This window comes from Bos indicus, chromosome 25 (genome assembly GCF_029378745.1).
Source record: "Bos indicus isolate NIAB-ARS_2022 breed Sahiwal x Tharparkar chromosome 25, NIAB-ARS_B.indTharparkar_mat_pri_1.0, whole genome shotgun sequence".
NCBI classification, from domain to species: Eukaryota; Metazoa; Chordata; class Mammalia; order Artiodactyla; family Bovidae; genus Bos; species Bos indicus.
This window is the reverse complement of record NC_091784.1, coordinates 9,544,228-9,559,203: the sequence shown is the minus strand read 5'-3', so window position 1 is coordinate 9,559,203 and position 14,976 is coordinate 9,544,228. Positions and strand designations below refer to the sequence as shown.

The 14,976-nt window shown below is 45.2% G+C and overlaps 1 protein-coding gene across 1 annotated transcript in view; it reads left to right on the top strand.

Annotated features, from left to right (window-relative positions):
• Positions 1–13,209, top strand: part of GRIN2A (glutamate ionotropic receptor NMDA type subunit 2A) — a 452,755-nt gene extending 439,546 nt beyond the window's left edge. The window contains exon 14 of the mRNA XM_070779645.1: positions 1,785–13,209. Within this exon, the coding sequence (XP_070635746.1) occupies positions 1,785–3,584 (1,800 nt within the window). The 3' untranslated portion in view covers positions 3,585–13,209. The remainder of the gene's footprint in view (positions 1–1,784) is intronic.
• Positions 13,210–14,976: the final 1,767 nt, after the last annotated feature.

Genomic DNA, 14,976 nt, shown 5'->3' with positions numbered 1-14,976 from the left:
CCTGACATCCACCTTAGAGTGTATGATTCCCATTTTACAGATGTGGGACTTGAGGCTCAAAAAGATGTAGTGACATAGCCAAGATTGCAGAGCTAGTAACAGATGACGCTGGGGCTCATCTCCAGTGGGCTTCTGGCCTCTGACTCTTCCCACCCTTCTGTAATACACACTCCCACCTCCCCATCAGCCCATCTGGAAGATGAGTCAACTCAGTTGGAGAACCCCCACCAACCCAACCTGGGGTACAGGCCCCCATCATGTTGACTCCTTCCCGAGGCTTTGCCAGGCAGATCTGCACCTGGGAACTGCCTTAGCTGTGTCATGTGAGCCCTAGGGGAAACCAGGGATGAGAAAAAGCAGTCAGCCACCACCCTCCCAGCTCTTGAAACATTGCTCAGCTCCCCAGCCGCTTCTGAGGGCCTCCTGCAAATACAGAGACAACGAGCTCATCTCGGCAGGCGGGAGCACACCACTCTGATGGGGGAGGTTGGAGGCGAGTTCTCAAAATCTCTAAAAGGGAGACAGAAGCTCATTAAAATAAAATTGCAAAGTTAGAAAAACATGTAAAAGCTAATGTTCTCACAGTGCTAACAACAGGAAGAAAAGGCTCTGATCTTGGCTGATTCAGACATGTAGGAGACACACTGATTTTCACCCAATATAGCAGAGTCCCTCTAGGTTAGCATATGAGACTATTACATCACCGAATTGGTCAGGGAAAGCTTAAGTTAGCATAAAAGATTCAAAAGCCCTGCTCTATGTGAAATATACGTTTGTACATTTTGACATCCAGCAGCCTCAGAAACAAAAAGGAGACGCTGCCTCCTGGCAGGGAAAGAGACCACTCAGGGCCTAGAAAAGGAGACAAGAGGCAAGGCTGCAGGAAGGTGAGAAGGGCCGTCACCTTGTCCTGGGCAGCCTTCATCCTGCAGCCTGGGGTGGAAAGGTTGGAGGAAGAGATGCTCAAACACATAACTGTAGGCTTTGCTGTTTACTCTTGACGCAGTGGACACTGTCTCTAGAAAACAAGAAAGATGCAGGAGGGCAAACAGTGGTGGCTGTCACAGTTACATGAGCATCCCTATGGGTTCTGAGCGTCCCTACCGTGGGGATCAATGGGCCGCTGTCATCAGAGTCCACACTTCTCACACATCCTTCCCACGAGTTTACCCCAGAGTCAGCAGCAGCTTCTGCATCCCTTTCACAACCCCCTTCTTGGGCCAGACCCCTGTCAGTCTCAGGAGAACCAGGTCAAACGCTAAAGCCTGGACCTGATTGTTCCGTTTTAGTTGTTGTTATTCAGTCTCTAAGTCATGTCTGACTCTTTGTGACCACATGGATTCTAGCCCCCCAGACTCTTCTGTCCATGGGATTTCTCAGTCAAGAATACTGGAGTGGGTTGCCATTTCCTACTCCAGGGGATCTTCCCAAACCAGGGATCAAACCTACATCTCCTGCATTGCAGGCAGATTCTTACTACTGCTCCACCTGGGAAGCCCAGTTGTATGAGGATTAGAGGATATTTTTTCCTCAAATTCCATGTATGACTATTGGCAAAAGTGTCAGATAATCTTGATAATCTAAATCAGATAATCAGAGAGAGAGACAAGGGAAGTCTGATGCTCTGCCACTGGTCTCATACACTTAAGAACGTTATCAAGATTCAGGTTGCATTTCACTGTTTCTCCAGGGCGCCTATGTCTCTCCTTTGCAGATAGAGTTCAGGTGTGACACGATTTCATGTCCCCGATGCTGCTAATGGTGTTTTCCATTCCTCCCCACAGGGCATCTACAGCTGCATTCACGGAGTGCACATTGAAGAAAAGAAGAAGTCTCCGGACTTCAACCTGACCGGATCCCAGAGCAACATGTTAAAACTCCTTCGATCTGCCAAAAACATCTCCAACTTGTCCAACATGAACTCCTCAAGGATGGATTCCCCCAAGAGAGCTGCGGACTTCATCCAACGAGGCTCCCTCATCGTGGACATGGTTTCAGATAAGGGCAACCTGGTCTACTCAGACAACCGGTCCTTCCAGGGGAAAGACAGCATCTTCGGGGACAACATGAACGAACTCCAGACCTTCGTGGCCAACAGGCACAAGGACAACCTCAACAATTATGTGTTCCAGGGACAGCATCCTCTGACTCTCAATGAGTCCAACCCCAATACAGTGGAGGTGGCTGTCAGCACGGAGTCCAAAGGGAATTCCAGGCCCCGGCAGCTTTGGAAAAAATCAATGGAGTCGATCCGCCAAGACTCCCTGACCCAGAACCCCATCTCCCAGAGGGACGAGGGGCCCGTGGAGAACAGGACCCACTCCCTGAAGAGTCCTCGGTACCTTCCTGAAGAAGTGGCCCACTCAGACGTCTCCGAAACGTCAAGCCGGGCCACGTGCCACCGGGAGCCCGACAACAATAAGAACCACAAGGCCAAGGACAACTTCAAGAGGTCCATGGCCTCCAAGTACCCCAAGGACTGCAGCGAGGCGGAGCGCTCCTACCTGAAGACCAAAGCGAGCTCGCCCAGGGACAAGATCTACACCATTGATGGCGAGAAAGAGCCCAGTTTCCACCTCGACCCACCCTCGTTTGTGGAAAGTATGGCCCTCCCTGAGAACGTGGACTTCCCTGACACCTACCAGGAGCGCAGCGAGAGCTTCCGCAAGGGGGATTCCACGCTGCCCCTTAACCGGAATGCCCTGCATGAGGAGGACGTGCTCCCCAACAATGAGCCATACAAACTCTACTCCAAGCACTTCAGCCTGAAAGACAAGAGCTCCCCGCACAGCGAGGGCAGCGATCGGTACCGCCAGAACTCCACGCACTGCCGGAGCTGCCTGTCCAACCTGCCCACCTACGCGGGCCACTTCACAGTGCGGTCCCCCTTCAAGTGCGATGCCTGCCTGCGGATGGGGAACCTCTACGACATCGACGAGGACCAGATGCTTCAGGAGACGGGGAACCCCGCCGCCCAGGAGGAGGTCTACCAGCAGGACTGGGCCCCGAACAGCGCCCTCCAACTCCAGAAGAACAAGCTGAGGATCAGCCGGCAGCACTCCTACGATAACATCCTCGACAAACCCAGGGAGGTGGACCCTAGCAGGCCCTCCCGGAGCATCAGCCTCAAGGACCGCGAACGACTCCTGGAGGGAAACCTGTACGGGAGTCTCTTTAGCGTCCCCTCCAGCAAACTCGCGGGGAACAAGGGTTCCCTTTTCCCCCAGGGCCTGGAGGTCGGCAAGCGGAGCAAGTCCCTCTTGCCGGACCACACCTCCGAGAACCCTTTCCTCCACTCCTATGGGGATGACCAACGCTTAGTGATCGGGAGGTGCCCCTCGGACCCTTACAAACACTCGCTGCCGTCCCAGGCTGCGAATGATGGCTATCTCCGCTCGTCCTTGAGGTCGACGGCGTCATACTGTTCCAGGGACAGTAGAGGCCATAGCGACGTGTATATTTCAGAGCATGTTATGCCTTATGCTGCAAATAAGAATAATATGTACTCTGCCCCCAGGGTTTTAAACTCCTGCAGCAATAGACGTGTGTACAAGAAAATGCCTAGTATCGAATCTGATGTTTAAAACCTTCCATTAATGTTTATATTTATAGGGAAACATACCTAATGGCCAATGTCTGGACGGGTAAATGATGGATGCCCCAGTAGTGCCCTGACCAGAGGAAGAGGATTTAGGAAGGTATTTTTCAGTTGGTTCTTTTGCACATGGCTCCAAGCCGTAGTCTTCCACTCAAGGAATCTTGTGAGGTGTGTGCTGAGCACGCCAGAGCCCAGATAGGTGAGTCCTTAACCAAAAACCAATCCACACCAGGGCGAGTCTCCTGGACATGCCCACCAGGTATGTCGCAATAATGACGCATCGGATGCCAGTGGTCATGTGACGATTTCCTATATTCCAAATTCCATTAAGACCAGCCCACCCTGTAATTTCCTCATCAGAAATGCCTCACGGTTTCTCTGATACAGAATAAGCAATATGGTATGCGTGTAAACCTGTCACAAAATAAAACAAGAATGCATCCACACTGGAGCGAGATGGAGTGTGCCAGAGATTAGGAAGTTCGGCTTTCTAAGCAGTTCAGCTTTATTGTTCTGCCTCCCTTGATGGCCCCGGCCCAACCCCACCCAGAACTCCAGGCTCCCCCAGAGGATAGCAAACCCTCGTGTCCGTGGTTCACTCTGCTAGCTTCCTCGTAGTCCATTTCCAAGACACATGGAGTAAAAGGCCCAGGAGGACCCTCAGGCAGAGAACGACAAGAGTCTCTTTGGATGTCCATTTGTGTATTTCACAGACACTCTCTCACCCTTGGCTTCGGTGGTCTTGCTCAGAGCTGCACAGACTCACACGTGTGTCTTCAATACCGTAAGTGTGGATCTTCCATCTATGACGCAGCGGCCCTTGTAGTTGATCCCGAAGACTCCTGTGTACGTAAGTTTGCGTTTCCCCCTCCTCTGGTGATGACTCAGGGTTGTATAGTATCTGTTACTCTCCCCCTCCCTCCAGGAACCTTCACTTGTTCAGTCCCCCGAATCGCCGCAGTGACGTTTAAGTGTGTGTTGCTGTTCCCAGCATGGTGAGTGTGGGGGCACGTGCCAGCGGCCACATGTGTGCTGTGATCTCTAAGAAGTAAAATGCCATCTGTCTTGCTAAAGGCCAGTGTGGCTGTAGGGCGATCTTCCTTAACCCGTTCTGAAATTCGGCCCAACACGTGTCCCCGCTCCAACCTCCTTAAATCAACAGCCTTCAAAACAGGAGAGACACTCATGTATCTACCCTGAGCATCCTCCCAATTGTGGATAATCTTTAGTGGGACGAGTGATTCCTCTCTTCTGAAATAGTCGCTCTGTTGAAGGCCAACTGCCTCACCAGCACCAACAGAACTCGCAAAATTCCTCAAGGTATTTGTCATTTCCGAGCCACTTCCATCATTCCCTTCTCACTTGCCTCAAACCTGTGCAAAAATGATAGGAAATGATACTCATTTTTGTCCACTGTGGGGGCAAGGCTGGGGAATCTTGACACACGAGAAGATCTCAGCACACCACCCTGTGCATTCAGTGTGGCCCTGCAAATGACAAGCAAGTTGTTATATTACGACGCTTCACCAAAACAATTTTCTAGTTTAAAAATTAAACACAATTAAACATGATAAAAACCACAAACAACATTCATTACATATTTTATACAGTTCAAATCTAGTAATTAGCGTGTTTTAAATACATGAATGTCCCTGAGATGTCTGGGGTAAGTAGCCACCTGATTTGCATGGTCCCTGGATCTGTGTTGGTGTCCTGTTACAGAAGCCCTAGGCTAACGCAAACTAGCTGGACCATTCCCTGGTTTCCTCCTGCATTTTGCCCTGGGCTCTTGGAGGAGGGGGCAGAATGACAGCTTGAAAAGTTAACCCGTGTCTTAGAATCCCGCCGTGTTCTGTCTTGTAGGCAGTGATTTCCTGTGAGTGGGCAGGTGCCGGGAATAATTCTCTTAGAGCTTGAGGAGTCATTGAATGGCTCCATCTTTGAGATAGGACACCTGATCTACCATATTCCTATAATGATGAAAAGTGGTGGCTGAGAAGTTCAGGGTCCATGGGAGAGAGGCAGAGGGAGCCAGTGGAAGTCTTTGAGATGGACAGGCAGAAGGGGCTGATAAAGTACCAAAGATGAATACACTTGAATGTTGCATTTTATTGTTTGGATGTTGCAACTTTGCTTCTCCAGCAAGGGAGAAGCCTAGATTAAAGAACTCGGAATAGCCCCCCAATCTCTACTCTCATGCACACCTATGATCGTATCATCTTTTACCATGTTCTGCCTTTGCCCTTCCACTGCTTTTCAGACCTGTACGCCCCCAGCCAGGATCACTTCCATTTCCTCACAAGTGTCATGTCTTGACACAAAATGAATTGAAGTCTTCCCAGAAGATAGCTGTGGTATATCACCAATCTAAAGAGGCTATCTGTCTTTCTCCAGTGTCTCCTCAAAACCAAGGAGCTGCCAAAGGTGGCAGAGATCTCCAGGGAGAGTAAGAATTACACTTGGAATGACCCCATAGATCAAAAAGCCTTCTTCTAATAACAACATCAGTTCTGCTGTTAACCCCATACCTCTCTGGGTATAGAAACTAAATATATGGCTTTGGGAAGAATCGACAGCAATGTAGCCAAAAAAAGAGAAAAAAGTATACCCTTCCTCTAATAGCGAAAGGGTTTTTTAAAAAAGAAATAGCTAGAATTGGATGCTATGTAGTAAACACATCATTTCCTTCCTCCATAGATTCACTGACGCCTAATAGTGATGATCCCAAACATAAGACAACCGACCATTGATTGATGGTCATTTTCCAACTGAAAGATAGTGATGTCAGGCTATTAGAAGGCCAGTCAAGTCTTTCAATTCTTTTGGGAAAGAGTAGCAGGAGTATAACATCCAGAGGTAAATCACACCTTCAGGACAGGAGGTGATAAGAATTACAGGGGATGCCCTGAACTATGGGTCCATTACAGAAGATTCCTCAGACACGTCTCAGCTCTGAGTCCTTAGATTTGTTGATGCCGAGGATCCAGGATCTCTGACCTCAAAGGCGTGCCTGAGTTTCGTCTGACTCAAAGTCGAAGCCGGTGTCCGTCGTGATGCTACATTAACTCTTAATGGTTTTCTCCACTTGAGAAGGACCCAGATAGGTTATAGTGCACATGTGCAACCAACTTAAAATGTTCTGTGTAAAAGGAGAGTCTTCTGGGATGCAGGGTCTACTCTGGGCAACCTTTGGGTTTCTGGAAAATTGTTTCCATTATCCTTACATCTGCAGGTTCCTAGGCCATCCCAGGTTTTAGTGCTCTATACGGTGAGATGTCAGTGGGTCTGCTTTTTTGCCAGTGAGGCTTCCATGAGAGGCGTGGGATTACAATCGTCCTACTCATTACGCTTGTGTCCTTTGCAAATCGCATTGCATTCTTTTAGCCGGCACTGTCTCGTGGACCGTACCTGGTTTTCTCTTCCCTGTTTCGTTAAGGTGCCTGAGAAGCGTTCGTACTTAGGTTTTCCGACAAAAGCATTAACATTCATCCTTTGCAGCAAACTCAGTCAAATCAATTCACACTTATTTTCAGGGGAGAAAAAATAAAATTACACCTTGTTTACAAATGAAATAGTTTCACTTAAATGGGACTCCAGCCAAGGCAGTTAATTAGTCAAAGACTCACGGCAGCCGTGCGTTCAAACATTGTTTATTCTATTTGATATGTCTACCCCTGATGTGTATTTAATATTCTGCATCTTTCTCAGGAAATGACAAATGCCCCGAATTCTTTGCAAATGGAATTGCTAATCAAAAATAAAAGCAAAAGTTGGTGTTAATTAAATGGTGATTAAAAATTTATCTCCTTTAAACCTAAAAAAGTCCAGCCTTAATAATCAGTTGTCATATAATCAATGCCTTGCACTGAAATCCGTTGCGGGGTTTAAGACCTAAATAAATACTAAGTTGAGAAACCTAAATATCTTTCAGAAGAGCTGAATGTATTCGTTAACTTTATGCAAACCCTATACTGTTTCTTCGTGTAGAGCTGTTGTTTATGAATTCTTCAAAGGGGAACATGAATTGCTTCTGAAATGGTGCCTGTTTGCATGAAGCACAGCTAGAACAGACATAATTGGACTTCAAGGGGAAAACCAACAACAAAAAAACTCCCCGAACTTAATAGGTGAAAGCTAAACTCAGTGGTTGGTATTTAATATGAGTTCAAGGCAATTTGCATTCCAAAAGCAGTGTTTATTTTCCCTTGAGACAAAATAAGACCTTTCCAGATGCCCCATCTTCTCTTGGTAAACCGTGTTGGAAGTGTTTAATGAAAGGTTACCTGGAATTTTGACTTGACAAGTTCCCCCAGTATGCAGTTGCCCTTTTGCATTCAACCCCTTTACATTGTTGTATGCTCCTATCTAATTGTATCAGATGAGGTCAGCTTGGCCCTTGATGGAGATCGGAGATGTCCAAATGCACTTATCCTGTGAATATCAATGCTCGGGTACACATGTATATAATATACATGCTTGTTTTCTACAATTTACACGTACGTGTATTATCCAAATAAAGTTGTATATAATGTAAAGTTTATGTTAAAATTTAAATGATGATAAGGATATGAACACATGGAAAACCCATGCTGGTTATTGATGGGATGATACTTCTGTGAAGAGGGCACTATTTTTTTTTAATAATCTCAGTTCTAGGGAGGATAATAGAACCCAAGTGGCATTTGTGTGTTGGAGTTCTTGGCCCCTTACATAAAAAATATCGGGTTAGGGGTACGGGATGCAGTCTGCTCACTGTTACTCTAGAAGACAGTGCTGATACGGACACGCACCTGATTTCTGCAAACCCGCTGAAGGGCGCGTTTCCTGTTTAAACGCCTTCTCTTCTTTGCCCACCCACACTCTTTCTGTGCCCTTAAATACTCAGTATAGTATCAGTTAACAGTGTCTGCCCACAAGAGTTCTAAAAAAACAGAACTTATAGAACTGCACCAAGACTTGGGGCAAGGAGAAAGGAGATGGGAAAATTAAGAGAAAATGCAGTTGCAAAGGGGCAGTAGTCATCTGTTTAAGACTGTCAGGTTGACAATGTCAGAGTCAGGTCTAGAACCCAAGACTTCCTGGTCCAAGTCCTAGCTTGGTTCCCCTTTCCAGGCTATCTCATCCCTAGGTTTCTCTCAAGAGTGTTCCCCTGAACACCTCTAGGATCAGTGCTGGAAAACCTCACAGAACTGACCTGGCTGTCTTTGCCTCTTGCCTTATACAGACCCATGCACCCTTCTTTGAATTTGGTTTTCCTTTAAGCTCCCCCAAAACCCCTTGCCTCAGAGTGCTGGAGAAGAGAAACCTCTTTCCAGGGACTTATTCCCTGGGAAGAGTGGATAACAGGATATAGTTTAAAATCTCAAACCAAAGATGAAAACTGGCAGTAACCGTTGAGGTTATATTGTTACATTTCTCGTTAGCCAAGGATGAACAAAGGACCTTGATTAGCTGATGGAAGCTGACTAAGTATCCATTCTCCTTTTAGGGCCAATTTGGGATGGAGGAGAGGCAAAGGGAATAGAAAGTACAGTCTCGTCCCATAAGCACCTTCTAGAACTTCAGTGCCGAAGGACAAAAGACAAGCGAGAACACAGACCAAATGAAAAAACTGGAAATGATGGTTTTCATCAGGAGATAAAAATGTATGTGATTCCATGATAAAAAAAAAAAAAAAAAAAAAAAAAACAGGTAATCCCTTCCCTAGACTTACTTCCTAGTAACTTTAGAGAATATAGTTGTTCCTGGAGATACCCGTCCATGACGGCACTCGGGACACCTAGGAGCATTGATCAGGTGACCAGACTCGCCCTTCTCTGATTTTGCACAGGCAGGCTTGGATCTGGGTCCTCTCAGTTCTCCAGTCCTTGCCGCATCATGCCTCCTTCCACCTCTGCTTTATGACATGTGCTTTAAGAAAAGGTTGGGGGGAAAAAAATCCTCAAAGGATTGGGAAATAGACCATGATGTAAAAAAGCTTTTGTGTTTGGTTTGGTTTTTGACTTGTGAAGAGTACTTTGGATAGTTCAGGGTAAAAAATGTATCAGGGAGGAAAGTAGAGAGAATTCCTGTGGAGTCCCAAGTGCCTCTGTGTTGTGGTTAGCCAAAAAGAATGCGTCAGGTGCCTGGAAAGAAAAGGGGACGATGAGACAGCAAAAGGATTTAAGGTGTATTTCAGAAAGATGGTGGGGTGGAGAAGGGGCTTATTTTTTTCTCTGTCCATCCTGTTCTTGTGCATTTCTGAAACACTGGGGTCTCCGTTCATCCCAAGAACGTGCCTTGGTTCAGCACCTGAATTTGGAAATATCAAAATGTATCTACATTGCATGTAGACTGTATTCTGGGTACGTCCTAGAATGCGATCCTCAAAATAGCCTGGGGATCTAAGTAGGATTGCTCTCCTTTTACAGATAAGAAAACTGATTCAGGTTGGTTTCAGCCTCATTCAGCCACAAGAATCTGCTAATAAATGTGTATTGTTAGGCATAGTCTTGAAGTGCCTGATCTCCTCCGGGGGAGGGGGTCAGAATAGAAGTCTGGAAAAGAGATGTGTTGTTTTGAGGTCCCCGGGGCTCTGTCTTGAGTTTCCGCCTCTGTGGTGAGGAAGGTGATGAGTGTCTGTTTTGGGGTGTGTTGAGAACTCCCAGGATCCCACCTCTGTTCATTGGCCCCTCCTGAGACTTGAACGCTATCTGTGTCTCTCCCCTGTATGCTTGCACTCAGCACTTACTTTTTTGGTTCCTGGGGAGTTATTTTCTCTACTTAGCATGTGCCTAATATTAAATATCCCCTTCCTAATATCTCTTCTTTTTCTTAGTAGACATCAGGGATAATTCCATTAACATATGCAAATAATATGCTCTCACATGTGTGCGGGCACACATGCCCACACACACACACACACACACACACACACACACTGCCTTGTGGCCCCATTAAAGCCTTCCTACGCATGCCAGCCCATTTTCAGAAAGAGGATACTGCTTGCAAGTGACTGTCCCTTCTGTTGATTGTCTTTGCCAAGCAGACAGAACAGAGTTTGCAGGTGTGACAGGGAATAAGAAATAGAGTTTGTGCATAAATGACCAGGAGCTTTGGTAATCAGTATGGCTGAGGGCCAGCTATTAAGAATTTTTCCCCCTGGTCACTGACTTTAAGATAACTGTTGAACCACTGCAATGCTTGTTTGGTTTGTCTCATTAAAGAATGTTGCACCAGAATATTCCCAGCAGGCTTTCTAGGAGTCTGAAAAGATGTAGGGCATAATGCATTGTGTAGGCAATGACCCATGAAGCCTTTCTTGAACCCCCTCTCCCATGTTCTAAGCCATACCCCTCTCTCCTGGCATTTATATTTACTGCGAGGTGGGGCACAGTAGAACCATTTTATAGAAAAGCAAACTGAGTGAGGTTTGATGGAATGTCTATCTGGGGGATTCTGTGATTCAGTCCCTCTAGAGGGTCAATTAACCGAAGGTTAAATGACCTTAACCTTAAGGTTGTCCTAGTCCCTGAGAAATTCTCTAGCCCTTTACATATTTCAAGCTGGCAGTAAAAAGTCTCTGAAGACAGAAAGGTTATTGTTACTTAATAGTTATTTGAGATCCTGTTGTTGCGTCTACAAATGCATGACAACATTCTCCCAGGGATGCTGAGCTTTGCATAAACTAGAACACTTCAAAGAACAATGTGGCCAGTGGTATCTCTTCACTGGGGCTGTATTTCAAAGCACACAACTCTCTAGGGAGCAGGAACCAAATTGTTGAAAATGGAGTCATTTCTCAGAGTAACTTCCTCAATAAGGTGTCAGCAGTATGTAGAAACAAGACAAAACCAAGATCATCACTCATAAATCCCTCTTATATACCACATTCGTGAAACAATGAGTTTGCATCCTGGCAATTCTGAGAACATCCCTCATTAGCCATAGCCCTAGGTCATAACCTCCTCCAGTTAATTCTCTCTCACACCTTTGGGAAGGATTTAAGTTGAGCCTTCAAAAGGATATTAATATAACACGTAGCCAATACCACAGCTGCCTTTTAAATTAATAAGGTTAATTGTTCTCCAGCAAACATAAGTTTGTCTTTGGCATTTTAAATGCTTCTCATTGATCTGACATTTTGCTGTTTCAAGCTTTTAAAAGGGCTCAAATCAAAGATATTGATAGCTAAGCAAATAGTGAAGGTCCAGAAATATAAAAAACATTGTTGGCTTTTCCATGAAGAACAGTCATAAGCTTTTGAATTCGATTGAGGTTTCTACATTAGCCATCTAAGGTTTATTGAATTATGTCTGTTCTCAGTTAAGCTAATTCAAATAAATGAACTGTATTGACTTTTTAAACCTATTTTGTTTTTTTAGAAAATCTTTAGTTTATTAGGTCTGTAGACACAGTTCTGGGGCCATGACCATTAAGTAAATGTTCCTGGGCAGAAATTTATTAATAAGATTCAGATGACTATTTAGGGTCATATTCAGTTGATCATCTTTGAAAATCTTGATGGATTTGGGAAGATGAATATAGAACTCCTGATATTTATGTTTCTTAAATTTTTTCCCTGGGAAAGAATGTCAATTGTTTATTTTTTTCAAATAAGAAATAAGGTTAGAATAATATTTTCATAGAAAATTCAGTAAACTACTCAAAAAACTAATTACATGGCTAGATATGGCTCAGATGCCTTCCAAGCCTGAGGGTCCCCAAAGATTTCTTTTATCAGTTGTTTTTAACTCTGAATCTTAATCTTATTCATTCCCTTGCTAAAACAAGTTTAAAAGCATACACTTTCCAAATTATTTAGTCGGGATAAGTCAATGTAGTTTATCACAATAGAATGTCTGTGTGTATGTTTATGTATAGTCTGTATATTTCAAGCTAGATATTCAGAAAGAATTAGGTGAGTTAATCGGTGGCTTGAATAAGATCATAAACATCATAAATAATGGCCTTCTCAGACAGAAAAAGAGGGTAAACTATCTTTCACTTGTGTTTTAAGACTCACTTAATAATACACAAGCTGGTCATTACCCACAAGAAAGAAATTTAATTAAGTGGCTTGAAAGGTCTGTGTCCGAGTTCACTTTTAACGCAACATGGAGAGGATCACATGTCTGTATGCAGAGGGTTTCCATTCACAGCTGCATTCAAACACAGTTGAAAACCCACATCAGAACTGGCTCGATCTCTGGTTTGGTGGAGCCCAAAGCAAGCTGTGTTCTCTACTCACTGGTCTTCATTCAGGAATAAGATGTTCACTTACCAACCGCAACCGTTTATATCTGTCATGTTTTAATCCACTGCATGAGGAAGTGCTAATAACTGTATTAAATATTTCCAAGCATAGCTACAAAATTACACGTTTGCTTAACACCTTTCTATGATAGAGGAAGTATATCCTATGGTGTCTCCTTGTAGTATGTCTTTTATTTTTGTTCAACGTGTTATCAACTGTTTTAAGGAATGGGGTTTGAAATGTGTGTGCAAACTGGTATGTACATAACTCCCGAGGCAACAAAAGTGCCCAGTCATATGGTGTAAAAATGTAAATACAGGAAAATTTCATTTTTCTAATAAAGATAATTTCTGCCAATTGATATGAAAATGAGAAACGGAGTTGTGGTCTTTGTTCTTGTTACTGCTGCGGTTGTGGGCATTGGGAACGTTTCATATGGGCTTCGTATTTGTAGAAAAGGGGAATCGTTTGACTTGCCCCTCTGTGCATTGGAGGAGTGGTGAGGGGAGCGTAGAACTGGGAAGAACCCAAGACTTGGCTTCAGGATTTTAGCAGCGAGCTTTAGCAGCGAGATCCACTGTCCTTCACCTGGATCTCATCTTCCTGTGCAGTTTCCACACTCACAGTCTTGACTCTGATCACACTGAACGTCACCAAGGCCTGTGACTTATGATTCTGGGGGAAGAAAAACAAACAAACAAACCATGGTTAAAGCCCTCCTTTTCTTTTCGTATCCCAGGCAACAGCTGACCACAAAGAACTACCCTTCTCCATACGCCTTCGATATGACTCACGGATGCCTGCTTGTTTCTCCACTCCAAGGCCAAACACAGACCCTTCAAGTTCCCAGTCTTTTCCTCATAAATGATCAGCTGCCTTCTTGTTCCCAATGATCAATAGAAACAAAACTGTTTTTTGACCTGCCAGAGCCAGCTCCCCGCCTCCTCCTGGGAATGGACTGGCCTCAGATTCTCAGGTGTACTTCTGTCCAGTCCCCCCTCTCTCCCTCATCTCATGCCCCCACATCCTGTTCTTTCCAGTTCTGTTTACCACCGCCTACAAAAGAAACACTGCTTTTCCCTAACACGTGAGACACTTGCAGATCTTATAGTCACAGCATTCTCCCCATTCCAATAGTCGTCCCCCTATTGCAAGAGTTCCTTTCTTTTCCTTGAAATAATTCTTCTCAATCAAGTCTCTCCTGACTAAACCTAGATTTAATTTTCATTTGACAACTCCCAGCTCTAGATCAAATGACATTTCTAAAACCAAAAGCTGACTGTGTTCACTTCACTGCTCCTGTACTTCAAATCTTCAGCTTGAAACAAAGAATCCACAGGTAAAGCCCGAATTCCACAGCCCAGCACAGAATCTTCCCAGTCCCCACCAAACCCCTTCCCACCACGTGCCTTAGGCTATATCTGCAACTAATGTCTTTTCTGCGCCTCTCCAAAGCCACCATGAGCTCTGGGGGTTCCATGCCTTCGCTCATGCTCTTCTTTCCTCCTGAGATGCTGGTCTCCTGCTCATCTCCTTGTCAACTCTTAATCCTCCTTCAAGTTGTATCTTCAACAGAAGCCTTTCCTTAGTCTTCCCAAGCTCCCCCCAGCAGCAGAATGAACAGTTGATTTCTCCATGATTCAGCCCCTTGTACACACATCTATCAAATGATTTAGCAGGCTTTGCTAAACTTTTTGGAAAAGACCCTGTTGCTGAGAAAGACTGAAGGGAGGGGAAGAAGGGGATGATAGAGGTTGACATGGTTGGATGGCATCACCAACTCGATGGACATGAGTTTGAGCAAACTGTGGAAGTTGGTGAAGGACAAGGAAGCCTGATGTGCTGCAGTCCATGGGGTCACGAAGAGTCGGACATGACTTGGTGACTGAACAACAACAACTAAAATTTGGGGGCTTCTTGGGTGGCACTAGTGGTAAAGAATCCACCTGCCAGTGCAGGAGATGCAAGAGACACGCATTCAATCCCTAAGTCGGAAAGATTCCCTGGAGAAGGCATGGTAACCCACTCCAGTATTCTTGCCTGGAGAATCCTATGGACAGAGGAGCCTGGTGGGCTACAGTTCATGGGGTCGCAAGGAGTGAGACACAACTGAGCGCACACACAAACACACTGAACTTTTTAA